We start from the raw sequence: 21,857 nt of genomic DNA, 5'->3' as shown, positions 1-21,857 counted from the left end.
GATTTTCGTCAAACATCTGCATTGTTTGTTGTCTACTCTGGACAGAGGAGAGGCCAAAAGGCTTCGCATCTTCTCTTTCTTTTTGTCTGAGAAGCATAATCCATTTAGCTTATGAGACTGCTGGCCAGCAGCCTCCTGAAAGAATTGCAGCTCATTCTACTAGAGCGGTAGCTTCCACATGGGCTTTTAAACATGAGGCCTCTGTTGAACAGATTTGTAAGGCGGCGACTTGGTCTTCGCTTCATACCTTTTCTAAATTCTATAAATTTGATACTTTTGCTTCTTCGGAGGCTATTTTTGGGAGAAAGGTCTTACAGGCAGTGGTGCCTTCCGTTTAAACGCCTGCCTTGTCCCTCCCTTCAACCGTTTCCTAAAGCATTGGTATTGGTATCCCACAAGTAATGGATGAACCCGTGGACTGGATACACCTTACAAGAGAAAACAAAATGTATGCTTACCTGTTAAATTTCTTTCTCATGTGGTGTATCCAGTCCACGGCCCGCCCTGTCATTTTAAGGCAGGTGTTTTTTATTTTTAAACTACAGTCACCACTGCACCCTATAGTTTCTCCTTTTTCTTGCTTGTCTTCGGTCGAATGACTGGGGGTGGCAGTTAGGGGAGGAGCTATATAGACGGCTCTGCTGTGGGTGTCCTCTTGCAACTTCCTGTTAGGAAGTAGAATATCCCACAAGTAATGGATGAACCCGTGGACTGGATACACCACAAGAGAAAGAAATTTATCAGGTAAGCATAAATTTTGTTTTTAACATTTTGAAATAAAAAAAAATGTCATGCATATCTCTTTAAGCTATTAACCTTATCGCCTGCGAAGAATAATTCATTACATATTGCCTGAGAAAAAACATTACTTACACTCTTGACTAAAGCTGTATTCTTTCTGGTGTCTCTGCTTTACAAGATGTTGTACGACTTTTGTCACATAACAGCCAATAAAACAGAGGCAGTGGAAGCATACTCTCCTTTCTGTTAGTGGCACAGGCAGTATAGTTTGTAATTGGCTTACAGTATCTTGTACCAAAATTAGAAAGAATAAAAAGTTTGGGACCAAGGGGGTTCCCAGGGAGGTAAGTTTAACATCACTTAAAGTGAAGGTAAACTTTGATGAATGAAAGTCCTTTTTTTTTTTTTTTTTAAATACTATTAAAAACAGGGGCACTTTCATTCATCAAAGTTTAGAAGGCAGCAGTTTTGATTATAAACTTACCTTTCTTCTTTGCACAGTTTTTAATCAAAACGGCTGCTTAGTAAACTTTAATGAATGAAAGTGCCCCTGTTTTTAATAGTATTTTTAAAAAACGGGCTTTCATTCATCAAAGTTTACCTTCACTTTAAGGGTGGTTAACATTTATAAATAACCAAGAAAAATGTTTCCACTAATCATTTGCTACGTGTAATTCAGACCCTGACTGGGCCGCTTCTATGGCCCGATTTGAAGGCAAAACTCACCATCAACACACTAAAAGGCGTGCAAGGCCTGTACCATAAAGCAACAAACGGTTGCAGTATATTTATATATGCTCATCCGTTTTGGTTGTGTCTTAACCCAATAAATACTAAAATGTCCTTTATTCATGTCATGTTTGTGAAAGCAATCAGCGAAACGAGTCAGTTGATGTGACTATGGGGTTCCAGCGTTGCTTTTCTTTTGTGAGTGACTTTAATATTTGTATGAATGAAGGATATGCTTTAATATAGTCTGAAACCCCTCAAGTATTTATTAGGTCAACACACAACCAAAGTTGATGTGTGTGTATGTGTGTGTGTGTATGTGTGTGTATATATGTTGTTTTATTGTTAAAATTTATAATATTAAATTGGTGGCTTTAACTCACTAAATAATTCTTTACGTGCTTTGCTATTAATATTCACTGTCTTGCTTAATGTTACTGTTTAGAGATCTATAGCAATCCATTAGAAGAGCGTAATGTGTTCTGCTTTTTCTATTGATATGAAATTATCTTTCTTATTTAAATATTATTTTAGGTGGTCATCGTAGTGAATTTACAGAGTTACAATCGCCTAATATTCCACAGTCCTCGGGGGCAAGTGTGCCTGCATCTCTTTCATCAGAGGAACTACGACTGAGAAGACAGCTATATTTTGAGAAGTAATGTATACATTCATAATATAAATATATTTTTTGAGTTTTTGTACTTTTTAATTAATTTGGCTTTCTTGCCGTTTTCCACTGCTTAAAGGGACATAAAACAAGTTGAGATAGAGACACAATATAATATGTACATTAATTACTTTACCTGCAAATTTATACTGCAGTGCCTCGCCATTAACCCTTTCTTTTAAGTTTCTGAATTGTACAGCTCTAACTCCCCCCACACAAATCCTTTTATGGCTGTAGCTATATCCATTGTTTTGGTAAAATGCACAAATGAATAGGGATTATCTGCTGGAGCATGCCTAGAATCTGTGAAATCGGTTGAAATACAATGCCTGTGTCTAAACACTGATAAGAGGGGTGGAGCACAGTGTCCAGACAGCATGACTATTTTAAGTATTTTTGCTTATTTTTGAAAATTATTTTAAAATACTTCCCAACAATTTTTAAACGACTTTTTAATGCAAACTGTTTTTACTTAATTAGCCCTTTTAGGATATGCACAAATCTCAACCTGTTTTATGGCACTTTAACCAAAAAGTGAAACCTGAAGTAAGTCTATTTTTTAGGTCTAAGGGAAGATATTGATTATCTAAAGGAAGCAAAAACACTATAAAAGGGGCATCGGGATTATTACTCCATACACTAAAATCTATACATCTCATAAACACTAGAATTAGGCATGTATTCTAAGCTTGCAAGAACCCTTTCTGTGTCACATGACCTTTCTTGTTTGCAAGCATAAATATTGAATTGACACCTCTGTTTTATCAATTAAATGCACTTATTTCTACTAGACAATTAATCACATTCACTTATAGTGTTTTCTTTTAAGGCAGCAACAGTTAAAGACTGAGCAGACCCCACAAACTCATGATGCAACTCCAGATGCACTAAATGCTGATTCAGGTAAATATTTTTTTTGTATGATTTTTCAAATTATTATTCATAGGATTATTTTTAAAAGAAATTCCATAAAAGATTGTAGAGTTTATATCAATCATTTGCCCACCATTACATCATGGCATGTATCTTTGTTAGCAGTTGCTGACTGACCACCAGGTACCTTAACACCACCATGTACTGTTCACTACCTCACACCCCAAGCATTTTCCTAAGCTTATGTTCTGTTATTACACGGAAGCACAGGCACTCTCCAAAATGTATGTCTTGTCAAGTTTGTAAACTGCTACGCACACACATGCATCTGTTTACCTTTGTACATGTTCCTAGGCAGTCTTCTACTCTTGTGCACACCCATCAGACACTCTTCTACTCTTGTGCACACCCATCAGACACTCTTCTACTCTTGTGCACACCCATCAGACACTCTTCTACTCTTGTGCACACCCATCAGACACTCTTCTACTCTTGTGCACACCCATCAGACACTCTTCTACTCTTACGCACACCCATCAGACACTCTTCTACTCTTGTGCACACCCATCAGACACTCTTTTACTCTTGTGCACACCCATCAGACACTCTTGTGCACACCCATCAGACACTCTTCTACTCTTACGCACACCCATCAGACACTCTTCTACTCTTGTGCACACCCATCAGACACTCTTTTACTCTTGTGCACACCCATCAGACACTCTTGTGCACACCCATCAGACACTCTTCTACTCTTGTGCACACCCATCAGACACTCTTCTACTCTTGTGCACACCCATCAGACACTCTTCTACTCTTGTGCACACCCATCAGACACTCTTCTACTCTTGTGCACACCCATCAGACACTCTTTTACTCTTGTGCACACCCATCAGACACTCTTGTGCACACCCATCAGACACTCTTCTACTCTTGTGCACACCCTTCAGACACTCTTCTACTCTTGTGCACACCCATCAGACACTCTTCTACTCTTGTGCACACCCATCAGACACTCTTTTACTCTTGTGCACACCCATCAGACACTCTTCTACTCTTGTGCACACCCATCAGACACTCTTCTACTCTTGTGCACACCCATCAGACACTCTTCTACTCTTGTGCACACCCATCAGACACTCTTCTACTCTTGTGCACACCCATCAGACACTCTTTTTACTCTTGTGCACACCCATCAGACACTCTTGTGCACACCCATCAGACACTCTTGTGCACACCCATCAGACACTCTTGTGCACACCCATCAGACACTCTTGTGCACACCCATCAGACACTCTTGTGCACACCCATCAGACACTCTTCTACTCTTGTGCACACCCATCAGACACACTTCTACTCTTGTGCACACCCATCAGACACTCTTCTACTCTTGTGCACACCCATCAGACACTCTTCTACTCTTGTGCACACCCATCAGACACTCTTCTACTCTTGTGCACACCCATCAGACACTCTTCTACTCTTGTGCACACCCATCAGACACTCTTCTACTCTTGTGCACACCCATCAGACACTCTTCTACTCTCGTGCACACCCATCAGACACTCTACTACTCTTGTGCACACCCATCAGACACACTTTTACTCTTGTGCACACCCATCAGACACTCTTGTGCACACCCATCAGACACTCTTCTACTCTTGTGCACACCCATCAGACACTCTTCTACTCTTGTGCACACCCATCAGACACTCTTCTACTCTTGTGCACACCCTTCAGACACTCTTCTACTCTTGTGCACACCCATCAGACACTCTTCTACTCTTGTGCACACCCATCAGACACTCTTTTACTCTTGTGCACACCCATCAGACACTCTTGTGCATACCCATCAGACACTCTTGTGCATACCCATCAGACACTCTTGTGCATACCCATCAGACACTCTTGTGCACACCCATCAGACACTCTTCTACTCTTGTGCACACCCATCAGACACTCTTCTACTCTTGTGCACACCCATCAGACACTCTTCTACTCTTGTGCACACCCATCAGACACTCTTCTACTCTTGTGCACACCCATCAGACACTCTTCTACTCTTGTGCACACCCATCAGACACTCTTGTGCACACCCATCAGACACTCTTCTATTCTTGTGCACACCCATCAGACACTCTTCTACTCTTGTGCACACCCATCAGACACTCTTCTACTCTTGTGCACACCCATCAGACACTCTTCTACTCTTGTGCACACCCATCAGACACTCTTCTACTCTTGTGCACACCCATCAGACACTCTTCTACTCTTGTGCACACCCATCAGACACTCTTCTACTCTTGTGCACACCCATCAGACACTCTTCTACTCTTGTGCACACCCATCAGACACTCTTCTACTCTTGTGCACACCCATCAGACACTCTTCTACTCTCGTGCACACCCATCAGACACTCTTCTACTCTCGTGCACACCCATCAGACACTCTTCTACTCTTGTGCACACCCATCAGACACTCTTTTACTCTTTTGCACACCCATCAGACACTCTTGTGCACACCCATCAGACACTCTTCTACTCTTGTGCACACCCTTCAGACACTCTTCTACTCTTGTGCACACCCATCAGACACTCTTCTACTCTCGTGCACACCCATCAGACACTCTTCTACTCTTGTGCACACCCATCAGACACTCTTCTACTCTTGTGCACACCCATCAGGCACTCTTCTACTTGTGTGCACACCCTTCAGACACTCTTCTACTTGTGTGCACACCCTTCAGACACTCTTCTACTCGTGTGCACACCCATCAGACACTCTTCTACTCGTGTGCACACCCATCAGACACTCTTCTACTCGTGTGCACACCCTTCAGACACTCTTCTACTCTTGTGCACACCCTTCAGACACTCTTCTACTCTTGTGCACACCCATCAGACACTCTTCTACTCTTGTGCACACCCTTCAGACACTCTTCTACTCTTGTGCACACCCATCAGACACTCTTCTACTCTTGTGCACACCCATCAGACACTCTTCTACTCTTGTGCACACCCATCAGACACTCTTCTACTCTTGTGCACACCCATCAGACACTCTTGTGCACACCCATCAGACACTCTTGTGCACACCCATCAGACACTCTTGTGCACACCCATCAGACACTCTTGTGCACACCCATCAGACACTCTTCTACTCTTGTGCACACCCATCAGACACTCTTCTACTCTTGTGCACACCCATCAGACACTCTTCTACTCTTGTGCACACCCATCAGACACTCTTGTGCACACCCATCAGACACTCTTGTGCACACCCATCAGACACTCTTGTGCACACCCATCAGACACTCTTCTACTCTTGTGCACACCCATCAGACACTCTTCTACTCTTGTGCACACCCTTCAGACACTCTTCTACTCGTGTGCACACCCATCAGACACTCTTCTACTCTTGTGGACACCCATCAGACACTCTTCTACTCTTGTGCACACCCATCAGACACTCTTCTACTCTTGTGCACACCCATCAGACACTCTTCTACTCTTGTGCACACCCATCAGACACTCTTCTACTCTTGTGCACACCCATCAGACACTCTTCTACTCTTGTGCACACCCATCAGACACTCTTCTACTCTTGTGCACACCCATCAGACACTCTTTTACTCTTGTGCACACCCATCAGACACTCTTGTGCACACCCATCAGACACTCTTCTACTCTTGTGCACACCCTTCAGACACTCTTCTACTCTTGTGCACACCCTTCAGACACTCTTCTACTCTTGTGCACACCCATCAGACACTCTTCTACTCTTGTGCACACCCATCAGACACTCTTCTACTCTTGTGCACACCCATCAGACACTCTTCTACTCTTGTGCACACCCATCAGGCACTCTTCTACTTGTGTGCACACCCTTCAGACACTCTTCTACTCGTGTGCACACCCTTCAGACACTCTTCTACTCTTGTGCACACCCTTCAGACACTCTTCTACTCTTGTGCACACCCATCAGACACTCTTCTACTCGTGTGCACACCCTTCAGACACTCTTCTACTCTTACGCACACCCCCAAGCACTTTCCCAAACCTACCCCAGATGCTCTCTACATACTCCCTTGCTGGAGCTTTCCCCACTGTAAAGGCACACGAAACCCCAAACATTTCCTTCATGATTCAAATAGAGCAGGGCATTTTACACAAGTTTCTAATGTGTGCACGTGTCTGAAGCACTGTATGGCAGCAGTTTTGCAAGAGCACTAAATGACAGCACTATTTCCTGCCATATTGTGCTCCAGACACCTACCTACTTATCTCTTCAACAAAGACTACCATGAGAACAAAGCAGATTTGATAATAGAAGTAAAGGGACACTGAACCCAAATTTTTTCTTTCATAATTCAGATAGAGCATGAAATTTCTCCAACATAGGTGTGTCCGGTCCACGGCGTCATCCTTACTTGTGGGATATTCTCTTCCCCAACAGGAAATGGCAAAGAGCCCAGCAAAGCTGGTCACATGATCCCTCCTAGGCTCCGCCTACCCCAGTCATTCTCTTTGCCGTTGTACAGGCAACATCTCCACGGAGATGGCTTAGAGTTTTTTAGTGTTTAACTGTAGTTTTTATTATTCAATCAAGAGTTTGTTATTTTAAAATAGTGCTGGTATGTACTATTTACTCTGAAACAGAAAAGAGATGAAGATTTCTGTTGGTAAGAGGAAAATGATTTTAGCAACCGTTACTAAAATCGATGGCTGTTCCACACAGGACTGTTGAGAGGAATTAACTTCAGTTGAGGGAACAGTGAGCAGAATTTTACTGCTTGAGGTATGACACATTCTAACAAGACGATGTAATGCTGGAAGCTGTCATTTTCCCTATGGGATCCGGTAAGCCATTTTTATTACAGACAATAAATAAGGGCTTCACAAGGGCTTTTTAAGACTGTAGACATTTCTTTCATGTAATTAGCAAGAGTCCATGAGCTAGTGACGTATGGGATATACATTCCTACCAGGAGGGGCAAAGTTTCCCAAACCTTAAAATGCCTATAAATACGCCCCTCACCACACCCACAATTCAGTTTTACAAACTTTGCCTCCGATGGAGGTGGTGAAGTAAGTTTGTGCTAGATTCTACGTTGATATGCGCTCCGCAGCAAGTTGGAGCCCGGTTTTCCTCTCAGCGTGCAGTGAATGTCAGAGGGATGTGAGGAGAGTATTGCCTATTTGAATGCAGTGATCTCCTTCTAAGGGGTCTATTTCATAGGTTCTCTGTTATCGGTCGTAGAGATTCATCTCTTACCTCCCTTTTCAGATCGACGATATACTCTTATATATACCATTACCTCTGCTGATTCTCGTTTCAGTACTGGTTTGGCTATCTGCTATATGTAGATGAGTGTCCTGGGGTAAGTAAGTCTTATTTTTTGTGACACTCCTAGCTATGGTTGGGCACTTTGTTTATAAAGTTCTAAATATATGTATTCAAACATTTATTTGCCTTGACTCAGAATGTTCAACTTTCCTTATTTTTCAGACAGTCAGTTTCATATTTGGGATAATGCATTTTAATTTAACATTTTTTACCTTAAAATTTGACTTTTTCCTTGTGGGCTGTTAGGCTCGCGGGGGCTGAAAATGCTTCATTTTATTGCGTCATTCTTGGCGCGGACTTTTTTGGCGCAAAAATTCTATTTCCGTTTCCGGCGTCATACGTGTCGCCGGAAGTTGCGTCATTCTTTGACGTTATTTTGCGCCAAAAATGTCGGCGTTCCGGATGTGGCGTCATTTTTGGCGCCAAAAAGCATTTAGGCGCCAAATAATGTGGGCGTCTTATTTGGCGCGAAAAAATATGGGCGTCACTTTTTGTCTCCACATTATTTAAGTCTCATTTTTTATTGCTTCTGGTTGCTAGAAGCTTGTTCTTTGGCTTTTTTTCCCATTCCTGAAACTGTCATTTAAGGAATTTGATCAATTTTGCTTTATATGTTGTTTTTTTTTTTTCTTTTACATATTGCAAGATGTTCCACGTTGCAACTGAGTCAGAAGTTACTTCAGGAAAATCACTGCACAGTGCTGGAGCTACCAAGCTAAGTGTATCTGCTATAAACTTTTGGTATCTGTTTCTCCAGCTGTTATTTGTATTGCATGTCATGTCAAACTTATTAATGCAGATAAAATTTCCTTTAGTACTGTTACATTACCTGTTGCTGTTCCGTCAACATCTAATTTTCAGAGTGTTCCTGATAACATAAGAGATTTTATTTTTTAAATCCATTAAGAAGGCTATGTCTGTTATTTCTCCTTCTAGTATACATAAAAGTCTTTTAAAACTTCTCTTTTTTCAGATGAATTTTTAAATGAACATCATCATTCTGATACTGATAATGGTTCTTCTGGTTCAGAGGTTTCTGTCTCAGAGGTTGATGCTGATAAATCTTTGTATTTGTTCAAGATGGAATTTATTCGTTCTTTACTTAAAGAAGTGTTATTTGCATTAGAAATAGAGGATTCTGGTCCTCTTGATTCTAAATGTAAACGTTTAAATAAGGTTTTTAAATCTCCTGTAGTTATTCCAGAAGTGTTTTATCTCCCTGATGCTATTTCTGAAGTAATTTCCAGGGAATGGAATAATTTGGGTAATTTATTTACTCCTTCTAGACGTTTAAGCAAATTATATCCTGTGCCATCTGACAGATTAGAGTTTTTTGAGACAAAAATCCCTAAGGTTATGGGGCTGTCTCTACTCCTGTTAATGTACTACTATTCCTACGGCAGATAGTACTTCATTTTAAGGATCCTTTAGATAGGAAAATTGAATCCTTTCTAAGAAAAGCTTACTTATGTTCAGGTAATCTTCTTAGACCTGCTATATTTTTAGCGGATGTTGCTGCAGCTTCAACTTTTTGATTAGAAGCTTTAGCGCAACAAGTAACAGATCATAATTTTATAGCATTATTATTATTCTATAACATGCTAATAATTTTATTGGTGATACCATCTTTTGATATCATTAGAGAAGCTTTATGGATTAAACTTGGAATGCTGACATGTCTTCTAAGTCATCTTTGCTTTCCCTTTCTTTCCAGGGTAAATAATCATTTTAGTTCCTTTCCTCACAAGGAACAAAAGCCTGATCCTTCATCCTCAGGAGCGGTATCAGTTTGGAAACTATTTCCAGTTTGGAATATATCCAAGCCTTATAGAAACCTATAGCCAGCTCCTAAGTACCTATGAAGGTGCGGCCCTTATTCCAGCTCAGCTGGTATGGGGCAGATTACGTTTTCTTCAAAGAAATTTGGATCAATTCCGTTCTTAATCTCTGGTTTCAGAAACATTGTTTCAGAAAGGTACAGAATTGGCTTCAAGTTAAGGCCTCCTGCTAAGAGATTCTTTTCTTTCCCGTGTCCCAGTTAACACAGCAAAGGCTCAGCATTTCTGTAATGTGTTTCAGATCTAGAGTTGGCTGGAGTATTTATGCCAGTTCCAGTTCTGGAACAGGGGCTGGGGTTTTTATTTTATCTCTTCATTTGTACCAAAGAAGGTCAATTCCTTCAGACCAGTTCCGGATCTGTCATTATTGAATCGTTATGTTAGGATACCAACATTCAAGATGGTTACTGTAGGACTATCCTGCCTTTTGTTTAGCAAGGGCATTATATGTCTACAATAGATTTACAGGATGTGTATCTGCATATTCCGATTCATCCAGATCACTTTTAGTGTCTGAGATTCTCTTTTTAGACAAGCATTACCAGTTTTGTGGCTCTACCGTTTGGCCTAGCCTCAGTTCCAAGAATTTTTTTCAAAGGTTCTCGGTGCCCCTTTTTTCTGTAATCAGAGAATAGGGTTTTGGTATTTCCTTATTTGGACGATATCTTGGTACTTGCTCAGTCTTCTCATTTTCGAAGAATCTCATACGAATCGACTTGTGTTGTTTCTTCAAATTCATGGTTGGAGGATCAATTTACCATTCAGTTCATTGATTCCTCAGACAAGGGTAACCTTTTTTAGGTTTCTAGATAAATTCAGTGTCTATGACTCTGTCCTTGTCAGACAGGAGAAGTTTAACATTGATATCAGCTTGTCAAAACCTTCAGTCACAATCATTCCCTTTGGTAGCCTTATGCATGGAAATGTTGGGTCTTAGGACTGCCGCATCACATGCGATCTCCTTTGCTCGTTTTCACATGCGACCTCTTCAGCTCTGTATGCTGAACCAATGGTGCAGGGATTACTCAAAGATATCTCAATTAATATCTTTAAACCGATTTTACAACACTCTCTGACATGGTGGACAGATCACCATCGTTTAGTTAAGGGGGCTTCTTTGTTCTTCCGACCTGGACTATAATCTCAACAGATGCAAGTCTTACAGGTTGGGGAGCTGTGTGGGGGTATCTGACGGCACAAGGGGTTTGGGAATCTCAGGAGGTGAGATTTCCGATCAATATTTTGGAACTCCGTGCAATTTTCAGAGCTCTTCAGTCTTGGCCTCTTCTCAAGAGAGAGTTGTTCATTTGTTTTCAGATAGACAATGTCACAACTGTGGCATACATCAATCATCAAGGAGGGACTCACAGTCCTCTGGCTATGAAAGAAGTATCTCGAATTTTGGTTTGGGCGGAATCCAGCTCCTGTCTAATCTCTGCGGTTCATATCCCAGGTATGGACAATTGGAAAGCGGATTATCTCAGTCGCCAAACGTTGCATCCGGGCGAATGGTCTCTTCACCCAGAGGTATTTCTTCAGATTGTTCAAATGTGGGAACTTCCAGAAATAGATCTGATGGCTTCTCATCTAAACAAGAAACTTCCCAGGTATCTGTCCAGATCCCGGGATCCTCAGGCGGAGGCAGTGGATGCATTATCACTTCCTTGGAAGTATCATCCTGCCTATATCTTTTCGCCTCTAGTTCTTCTTCCAAGAGTAATCTCCAAGATTCTGAAGGAATGCTCGTTTGTTCTGCTGGTAGCTCCGGCATGGCCTCACAGGTTTTGGTATGCGGATCTTGTCCGGATGGCCTCTTGCCAACCGTGGACTCTTCCGTTAAGACCAGACCTTTTGTCTCAAGGTCCTTTTTTCCATCAGGATTTGAAATCCTTAAATTTAAAGGTATGGAGATTGAACGCTTGATTCTTGGTCAAAGAGGTTTCTCTGACTCTGTGATTAATACTATGTTACAGGCTCGTAAATCTGTATCCAGAGAGATATATTATAGAGTCTGGAAGACTTATACTTCTTGGTGTCTTTCTCATCATTTTTCTTGGCATTCTTTTAGAATACCGAGAATATTACAGTTTCTTCAGGATGGTTTAGATAAGGGTTTGTCCGCAAGTTCCTTGAAAGGTCAAATCTCTGCTCTTTCTGTTCTTTTTCACAGACAGATTGCTATTCTTCCTGATATTCATTGTTTTGTACAAGCTTTGGTTCGTATAAAGCCTGTCATTAAGTCAATTTCTCCTCCTTGGAGTTTGAATTTGGTTCTGGGGGCTCTTCAAGCTCCTCCATTTGAACCTATGCATTCATTGGATATTAAATTACTTTCTTGGAAAGTTTTGTTCCTTTTGGCCATCTCTTCTGCCAGAAGAGTTTCTGAATTATCTGCTCTTTCTTGTGAGTCTCCTTTTCTGATTTTTCATCAGGATAAGGCGGTGTTGCGAACTTCTTTTGAATTTTTACCTAAGTTGTGAATTCCAACAACATTAGTAGAGACATTGTGGTTCCTTCATTATGTCTTAATCCTAAGAATTCTAAGGAGAAATCGTTGCATTCTTTGGATGTTATTAGAGCTTTGAAATATTATGTTGAAGCTACTAAGTCTTTCCGAAAGACTTCAAGTTTATTTGTTATCTTTTCCGGTTTTAGAAAGGCCAGAAAACTTCTGCCATTTCTTTGGCATCTTGGTTGAAATCTTTAATTCATCTTGCCTATGTTGAGTCGGGTAAGACTCCGCCTCATAGGATTACAGCTCATTCTACTAGGTCAGTTTCTACTTCCTGGGCGTTTAGGAATGAAGCTTCGGTTGATCAGATTTGCAAAGCGGCAACTTGGTCCTCTTTGCATACTTTTACCAAATTCTACCATTTTGTTGTATTTTCTTCTTCTGAAGCAGTTTTTGGTAGAAAAGTACTTCAGGCAGCGTTTTCAGTTTGAATCTTCTGCTTATGTTTTTTCATTAAACTTTATTTTGGGTGTGGATTATTTTCAGCAGGAATTGGCTGTCTTTATTTTATCCCTCCCTCTCTAGTGACTCTTGTGTGGAAAGATCCACATCTTGGGTAGTCATTATCCCATACGTCACTAGCTCATGGACTCTTGCTAATTACATGAAAGAAAACATAATTTATGTAAGAACTTACCTGATAAATTCATTTCTTTCATATTAGCAAGAGTCCATGAGGCCCGCCCTTTTTTTGTGGTGGTTATGGTTTTTTCTCCAACATAGGTGTGTCCGGTCCACGGCGTCATCCTTACTTGTGGGATATTCTCTTCCCCAACAGGAAATGGCAAAGAGCCCAGCAAAGCTGGTCACATGATCCCTCCTAGGCTCCGCCTACCCCAGTCATTCTCTTTGCCGTTGTACAGGCAACATCTCCACGGAGATGGCTTAGAGTTTTTTAGTGTTTAACTGTAGTTTTTATTATTCAATCAAGAGTTTGTTATTTTGAAATAGTGCTGGTATGTACTATTTACTCAGAAACAGAAAAGAGATGAAGATTTCTGTTTGTATGAGGAAAATGATTTTAGCAACCGTCACTAAAATCCATGGCTGTTCCACACAGGACTGTTGAGAGCAATTAACTTCAGTTGGGGGAACAGTGAGCAGTCTCTTGCTGCTTGAGGTATGACACATTCTAACAAGACGATGTAATGCTGGAAGCTGTCATTTTCCCTCTGGGATCCGGTAAGCCATGTTTATTACGATTGTAAATAAGGGCTTCAAAAAGGGCTTATTAAGACTGTAGACTTTTTTTGGGCTAAATCGATTGATTATTAACACATATTTAGCCTTGAGGAATCATTTTATCTGGGTATTTTGATATAATAATATCGGCAGGCACTGTTTTAGACACCTTATTCTTTAGGGGCTTTCCCAAAGCATAGGCAGAGCCTCATTTTCGCGCCGGTGTTGCGCACTTGTTTTTGAGAGGCATGGCATGCAGTCGCATGTGAGAGGAGCTCTGATACTTAGAAAAGACTTTCTGAAGGCGTCATTTGGTATCGTATTCCCCTTGGGGCTTGGTTGGGTCTCAGCAAAGCAGATACCAGGGACTGTAAAGGGGTTAAAGTTCAAAACGGCTCCGGTTCCGTTATTTTAAGGGTTAAAGCTTCCAAATTTGGTGTGCAATACTTTTAAGGCTTTAAGACACTGTGGTGAAAATTTGGTGAATTTTGAACAATTCCTTCATGTTTTTTCGCATTTGCAGTAATAAAGTGTATTCAGTTTAAAATTTAAAGTGACAGTAACGGTTTTATTTTAAAACGTTTTTTGTACTTGTTATCAAGTTTATGCCTGTTTAACATGTCTGAACTACCAGATAGACTGTGTTCTGAATGTGGGGAAGCCAGAATTCCTATTCATTTAAATAAATGTGATTTATGTGACAATGACAATGATGCCCAAGATGATTCCTCAAGTGAGGGGAGTAAGCATGGTACTGCATCATTCCCTCCTTCGTCTACACGAGTCTTGCCCACTCAGGAGGCCCCTAGTACATCTAGCGCGCCAATACTCCTTACTATGCAACAATTAACGGCTGTAATGGATAATTCTGTCAAAAACATTTTAGCCAAAATGAACACTTATCAGCGTAAGCGCGACTGCTCTGTTTTAGATACTGAAGAGCATGACGACGCTGATATTAATATTTCTGAAGGGCCCCTAACTCAGTCTGATGGGGCCAGGGAGGTTTTGTCTGAGGGAGAAATTACTGATTCAGGGAACATTTCTCAACAAGCTGAACCTGATGTGATTGCATTTAAATTTAAGTTGGAACATCTCCGCATTCTGCTTAAGGAGGTATTATCCACTCTGGATGATTGTGACAAGTTGGTCATCCCAGAGAAACTATGTAAAATGGACAAGTTCCTAGAGGTGCCGGGGCTCCCAGAAGCTTTTCCTATACCCAAGCGGGTGGCGGACATTGTTAATAAAGAATGGGAAAGGCCCGGTATTCCTTTCGTCCCTCCCCCCATATTTAAAAAATTGTTTCCTATGGTCGACCCCAGAAAGGACTTATGGCAGACAGTCCCCAAGGTCGAGGGAGCGGTTTCCACTTTAAACAAACGCACCACTATACCCATAGAGGATAGTTGTGCTTTCAAAGATCCTATGGATAAAAAATTAGAAGGTTTGCTTAAAAAGATGTTTGTTCAGCAGGGTTACCTTCTACAACCAATTTCATGCATTGTCCCTGTCGCTACAGCCGCATGTTTCTGGTTCGATGAGCTGATAAAGGCGGTCGACAGTGATTCTCCTCCTTATGAGGAGATTATGGACAGAATCAATGCTCTCAAATTGGCTAATTCTTTCACCCTAGACGCCACTTTGCAATTGGCTAGGTTAGCGGCTAAGAATTCTGGGTTTGCTATTGTGGCGCGCAGAGCGCTTTGGTTGAAATCTTGGTCGGCTGATGCGTCTTCCAAGAACAAGCTACTTAACATTCCTTTCAAGGGGAAAACGCTGTTTGGCCCTGACTTGAAAGAGATTATCTCGGATATCACTGGGGGTAAGGGCCACGCCCTTCCTCAGGATCGGCCTTTCAAGGCAAAAAATAAACCTAATTTTCGTCCCTTTCGTAGAAACGGACCAGCCCAAAGTGCTACGTCCTCTAAGCAAGAGGGTAATACTTCTCAAGCCAAGCCAGCTTGGGGACCAATGCAAGGCTGGAACAAGGGAAAGCAGGCCAAGAAACCTGCCACTGCTACCAAGACAGCATGAAATGTTGGCCCCCGATCCGGGACCGGATCTGGTGGGGGGCAGACTCTCTCTCTTCGCTCAGGCTTGGGCAAGAGATGTTCTGGATCCTTGGGCGCTAGAAATAGTCTCCCAAGGTTATCTTCTGGAATTCAAGGGACTTCCCCCAAGGGGGAGGTTCCACAGGTCTCAGTTGTCTTCAGACCACATAAAAAGACAGGCATTCTTACATTGTGTAGAAGACCTGTTAAAAATGGGAGTGATTCATCCCGTTCCATTAAGGGAACAAGGGATGGGGTTCTACTCCAATCTGTTTATAGTTCCCAAAAAAGAGGGAACGTTCAGACCAATCTTAGATCTCAAGATCTTAAACAAGTTTCTCAAGGTTCCATCGTTCAAGATGGAAACCATTCGAACTATTCTTCCTTCCATCCAGGAAGGTCAATTCATGACCACGGTGGATTTAAAGGATGCATATCTACATATTCCTATCCACAAGGAACATCATCGGTTCCTGAGGTTCGCATTCCTGGACAAACATTACCAGTTCGTGGCGCTTCCTTTCGGATTAGCCACTGCTCCAAGGATTTTCACAAAGGTACTAGGGTCCCTTCTAGCTGTGCTAAGACCAAGGGGCATTGCTGTAGTACCTTACTTGGACGACATTCTGATTCAAGCGTCGTCCCTTCCTCAAGCAAAGGCTCACACGGACATTGTCCTGGCCTTTCTCAGATCTCACGGATGGAAAGTGAACGTGGAAAAGAGTTCTCTATCTCCGTCAACAAGGGTTCCCTTCTTGGGAACAATAATAGACTCCTTAGAAATGAGGATTTTTCTGACAGAGGCCAGAAAAACAAAACTTCTAGACTCTTGTCGGATACTTCATTCCGTTCCTCTTCCTTCCATAGCTCAGTGCATGGAAGTGATCGGGTTGATGGTAGCGGCAATGGACATAGTTCCTTTTGCACGCATTCATCTAAGACCATTACAACTGTGCATGCTCAGTCAGTGGAATGGGGACTATACAGACTTGTCTCCGAAGATACAAGTAAATCAGAGGACCAGAGACTCACTCCGTTGGTGGCTGTCCCTGGACAACCTGTCACGAGGGATGACATTCCGCAGACCAGAGTGGGTCATTGTCACGACCGACGCCAGTCTGATGGGCTGGGGCGCGGTCTGGGGATCCCTGAAAGCTCAGGGTCTTTGGTCTCGGGAAGAATCTCTTCTACCGATAAATATTCTGGAACTGAGAGCGATATTCAATGCTCTCAAGGCTTGGCCTCAGCTAGCAAGGGTCAAGTTCATACGGTTTCAATCAGACAACATGACAACTGTTGCGTACATCAACCATCAGGGGGGAACAAGGAGTTCCCTGGCGATGGAAGAAGGGACCAAAATCATTCTATGGGCGGAGTCTCACTCCTGCCACCTGTCTGCTATCCACATCCCAGGAGTGGAAAATTGGGAAGCGGATTTTCTGAGTCAGACATTGCATCCGGGGGAGTGGGAACTCCATCCGGAAATCTTTGCCCAAGTCACTCAGCTGTGGGGCATTCCAGACATGGATCTGATGGCCTCTCGTCAGAACTTCAAAGTTCCTTGCTACGGGTCCAGATCCAGGGATCCCAAGGCGGCTCTAGTGGATGCACTAGTAGCACCTTGGACCTTCAAACTAGCTTATGTGTTCCCGCCGTTTCCTCTCATCCCCAGGCTGGTAGCCAGGATCAATCAGGAGTGGGCGTCGGTGATCTTGATAGCTCCTGCGTGGCCACGCAGGACTTGGTACGCAGATCTGGTGAATATGTCATCGGCTCCTCCTTGGAAGCTACCTTTGAGACGAGACCTTCTTGTTCAGGGTCCGTTCGAACATCCGAATCTGGTTTCACTCCAGCTGACTGCTTGGAGATTGAACGCTTGATCTTATCGAAGCGAGGATTCTCAGATTCTGTTATCGATACTCTTGTTCAGGCCAGAAAGCCTGTAACTAGAAAGATTTACCACAAAATTTGGAAAAAATATATCTGTTGGTGTGAATCTAAAGGATTCCCTTGGGACAAGGTTAAGATTCCTAGGATTCTATCCTTCCTTCAAGAAGGATTGGAAAAAGGATTATCTGCAAGTTCCCTGAAGGGACAGATTTCTGCCTTGTCTGTGTTACTTCACAAAAAGCTGGCCGCTGTGCCAGATGTTCAAGCCTTTGTTCAGGCTCTGGTTAGAATTAAGCCTGTTTACAAACCTTTGACTCCTCCTTGGAGTCTCAATTTAGTTCTTTCAGTTCTTCAGGGGGTTCCGTTTGAACCCTTGCATTCCGTTGATATTAAGTTATTATCTTGGAAAGTTTTGTTTTTAGTTGCAATTTCTTCTGCTAGAAGAGTTTCAGAATTATCTGCTCTGCAGTGTTCTCCTCCTTATCTGGTGTTCCATGCAGATAAGGTGGTTTTACGTACTAAACCTGGTTTTCTTCCAAAAGTTGTTTCTAACAAAAACATTAACCAGGAGATTATCGTACCTTCTCTGTGTCCGAAACCAGTTTCAAAGAAGGAACGTTTGTTGCACAATTTGGATGTTGTTCGCGCTCTAAAATTCTATTTAGATGCTACAAAGGATTTTAGACAAACATCTTCCTTGTTTGTTGTTTATTCCGGTAAAAGGAGAGGTCAAAAAGCAACTTCTACCTCTCTCTCTTTTTGGATTAAAAGCATCATCAGATTGGCTTACGAGACTGCCGGACGGCAGCCTCCCGAAAGAATCACAGCTCATTCCACTAGGGCTGTGGCTTCCACATGGGCCTTCAAGAACGAGGCTTCTGTTGATCAGATATGTAGGGCAGCGACTTGGTCTTCACTGCACACTTTTACCAAATTTTACAAGTTTGATACTTTTGCTTCTTCTGAGGCTATTTTTGGGAGAAAGGTTTTGCAAGCCGTGGTGCCTTCCATTTAGGTGACCTGATTTGCTCCCTCCCTTCATCCGTGTCCTAAAGCTTTGGTATTGGTTCCCACAAGTAAGGATGACGCCGTGGACCGGACACACCTATGTTGGAGAAAACAGAATTTATGTTTACCTGATAAATTGCTTTCTCCAACGGTGTGTCCGGTCCACGGCCCGCCCTGGTTTTTTTAATCAGGTCTGATAATTTATTTTCTTTAACTACAGTCACCACGGTACCATATGGTTTCTCCTATGCAAATATTCCTCCTTAACGTCGGTCGAATGACTGGGGTAGGCGGAGCCCAAGAGGGATCATGTGACCAGCTTTGCTGGGCTCTTTGCCATTTCCTGTTGGGGAAGAGAATATCCCACAAGTAAGGATGACGCCGTGGACCGGACACACCGTTGGAGAAAGCAATTTATCAGGTAAACATAAATTCTGTTTTTTTGTATAAAGCACAATTATTCCAATTCCTTATTTTTTATGCTTTCGCACTTTTTTCTTATCACCCCACTTCTTGGCTATTCGTTAAACTGAATTGTGGGTGTGGTGAGGGGCGTATTTATAGGCATTTTAAGGTTTGGGAAACTTTGCCCCTCCTGGTAGGAATGTATATCCCATACGTCACTAGCTCATGGACTCTTGCTAATATGAAAGAAATGAATTTATCAGGTAAGTTCTTACATAAATTATGTTTTTCTGGGCTAAATCGATTCATATATAAACATATTTAGCCTTGAGGAATCATTTTAATCTGGGTATTTTGTAAAATAATATCGGCAGGCACTGTTTTGGACACCTTATTCTCTAGGGGCTTTCCCTAATCATAGGCAGAGTCTCATTTTCGCGCCGGTATTGCGCACTTGTTTTTGAGAAGCATGACATGCAGTCGCATGTGTGAGGAGCTCTGATACATAGAAAAGACTTTCTGAAGGCGTCATTTGGTATCGTATTCCCCTTTGGGCTTGGTTGGGTCTCAGCAAAGCAGATACCAGGGACTGTAAAGGGGTTAAAGATAAAAACGGCTCCGGTTCCGTTATTTTAAGGGTTAAAGCTTCCAAATTTGGTGTGCAATACTTTTAAGGCTTTAAGACACTGTGGTGAAATTTTGGTGAATTTTGAACAATTCCTTCATACTTTTTCGCAATTGCAGTAATAAAGTGTGTTCAGTTTAAAATTTAAAGTGACAGTAACGGTTTTATTTTAAAACGTTTTTTGTACTTTGTTATCAAGTTTATGCCTGTTTAACATGTCTGAACTACCAGATAGACTGTGTTCTGAATGTGGGGAAGCCAAGGTTCCTTCTCATTTAAATAGATGTGATTTATGTGACACAAAATTTAGAGAAAATGATGCCCAAGATGATTCCTCAAGTGAGGGGAGTAAGCATGGTACTGCATCATCCCCTCCTTCGTCTACACCAGTCTTGCCCACTCAGGAGGCCCCTAGTACATCTAGCGCGCCAATACTCCTTACTATGCAACAATTAACGGCTGTAATGGATAATTCTATCAAAAACATTTTAGCCAAAATGCCCACTTATCAGCGTAAGCGCGACTGCTCTGTTTTAGATAATACTGAAGAGCATGAGGACGCTGATGATATTGTTTCTGAAGGGCCCCTACACCAGTCTGAGGGGGCCAGGGAGGTTTTGTCTGAGGGAGAAATTTCAGATTCAGGGAAAATTTCTCAACAAGCTGAACCTGATGTGATTACATTTAAATTTAAGTTGGAACATCTCCGCGCTCTGCTTAAGGAGGTGTTATCCACTCTGGATGATTGTGAGAATTTGATCATCCCAGAGAAACTATGTAAAATGGACAAGTTCCTAGAGGTCCCGGGGCCCCCAGAAGCTTTTCCTATACCCAAGCGGGTGGCGGATTAAAAGCATCATCAGATTGGCTTATGAGACTGCCGGACGGCAGCCTCCTGAAAGAATCACAGCTCATTCCACTAGGGTTGTGGCTTCCACATGGGCCTTCAAGAACGAGGCTTCTGTTGATCAGATATGTCGGGCAGCGACTTGGTCTTCACTGCACACTTTTACCAAATTTTACAAGTTTGATACTTTTGCTTCTTCTGAGGCTATTTTTGGGAGAAAGGTTTTGCAAGCCGTGGTGCCTTCCATTTAGGTGACCTGATTTGCTCCCTCCCTTCATCCGTGTCCTAAAGCTTTGGTATTGGTTCCCACAAGTAAGGATGACGCCGTGGACCGGACACACCTATGTTGGAGAAAACAGAATTTATGTTTACCTGATAAATTACTTTCTCCAACGGTGTGTCTGGTCCACGGCCCGCCCTGGTTTTTTAATCAGGTCTGATAATTTATTTTCTTTAACTACAGTCACCACGGTATCATATGGTTTCTCCTATGCAAATATTCCTCCTTTACGTCGGTCGAATGACTGGGGTAGGCGGAGCCTAGGAGGGATCATGTGACCAGCTTTGCTGGGCTCTATGCCATTTCCTGTTGTGGAAGAGAATATCCCACAAGTAAGGATGACGCCGTGGACCGGACACACCGTTGGAGAAAGTAATTTATCAGGTAAACATAAATTCTGTTTTTAAGCAACTTTCTAATTTACTCGTATTTAACAAATTTTCTTTATTCTCTTGGTATCTTTATTTGAAATGCAAGAATGTAAGTTTAGATGCCGGCCCATTTTTGGTGATTGCTGATCGATGGATAAATTCATCCACCAATAAAAAAAATGCTGTCCAGAGTCTGAACCAAAAAAAAAAACCTTAGATGCCTTCTTTTCTCTTGCAAGATGTATCGAGTCCACGGATTCATCCAATACTTGCGGGATATTCTCCTTCCCAATAGGTAGTGGCAAAGAGAGCACCCACAGCAGAGCTGTCTATATAGCTCCTCCCCTAACTCCACCCCCCAGTCATTCTCTTTGCCGGCTCTAAGCAATAAGGAAGGGTAAAGTGATTGTGGTGACAAAATGAACGCTTGATTTTAGCAAAGCGTGGTTTCTCTGAATCGGTCATTGATACCTTGATTCAGGCTCG

General features: G+C 42.2%; 1 protein-coding gene across 1 annotated transcript in view; it reads left to right on the top strand.

The window, feature by feature from the left end:
- LOC128644325 (ataxin-3-like) overlaps nt 1-3,162 on the top strand; it is a gene marked incomplete at both ends in the record, with an annotated part of 47,857 nt that extends 44,695 nt beyond the window's left edge. The window contains 2 exons of the mRNA XM_053696985.1: nt 2,005-2,128; nt 2,970-3,162. Of these exons, the coding sequence (XP_053552960.1) occupies nt 2,005-2,128; nt 2,970-3,162 (317 nt within the window). The remainder of the gene's footprint in view (nt 1-2,004; nt 2,129-2,969) is intronic.
- Between the last annotated feature and the right edge of the window lie 18,695 nt (nt 3,163-21,857).

This window comes from Bombina bombina, unplaced genomic scaffold (assembly GCF_027579735.1).
Source record: "Bombina bombina isolate aBomBom1 unplaced genomic scaffold, aBomBom1.pri scaffold_1260, whole genome shotgun sequence".
In the NCBI taxonomy this organism is placed as follows: domain Eukaryota; kingdom Metazoa; phylum Chordata; class Amphibia; order Anura; family Bombinatoridae; genus Bombina; species Bombina bombina.
The sequence above is the reverse complement of the archived record's forward strand: the minus strand, read 5'-3'. Positions and strand labels throughout refer to the sequence as shown.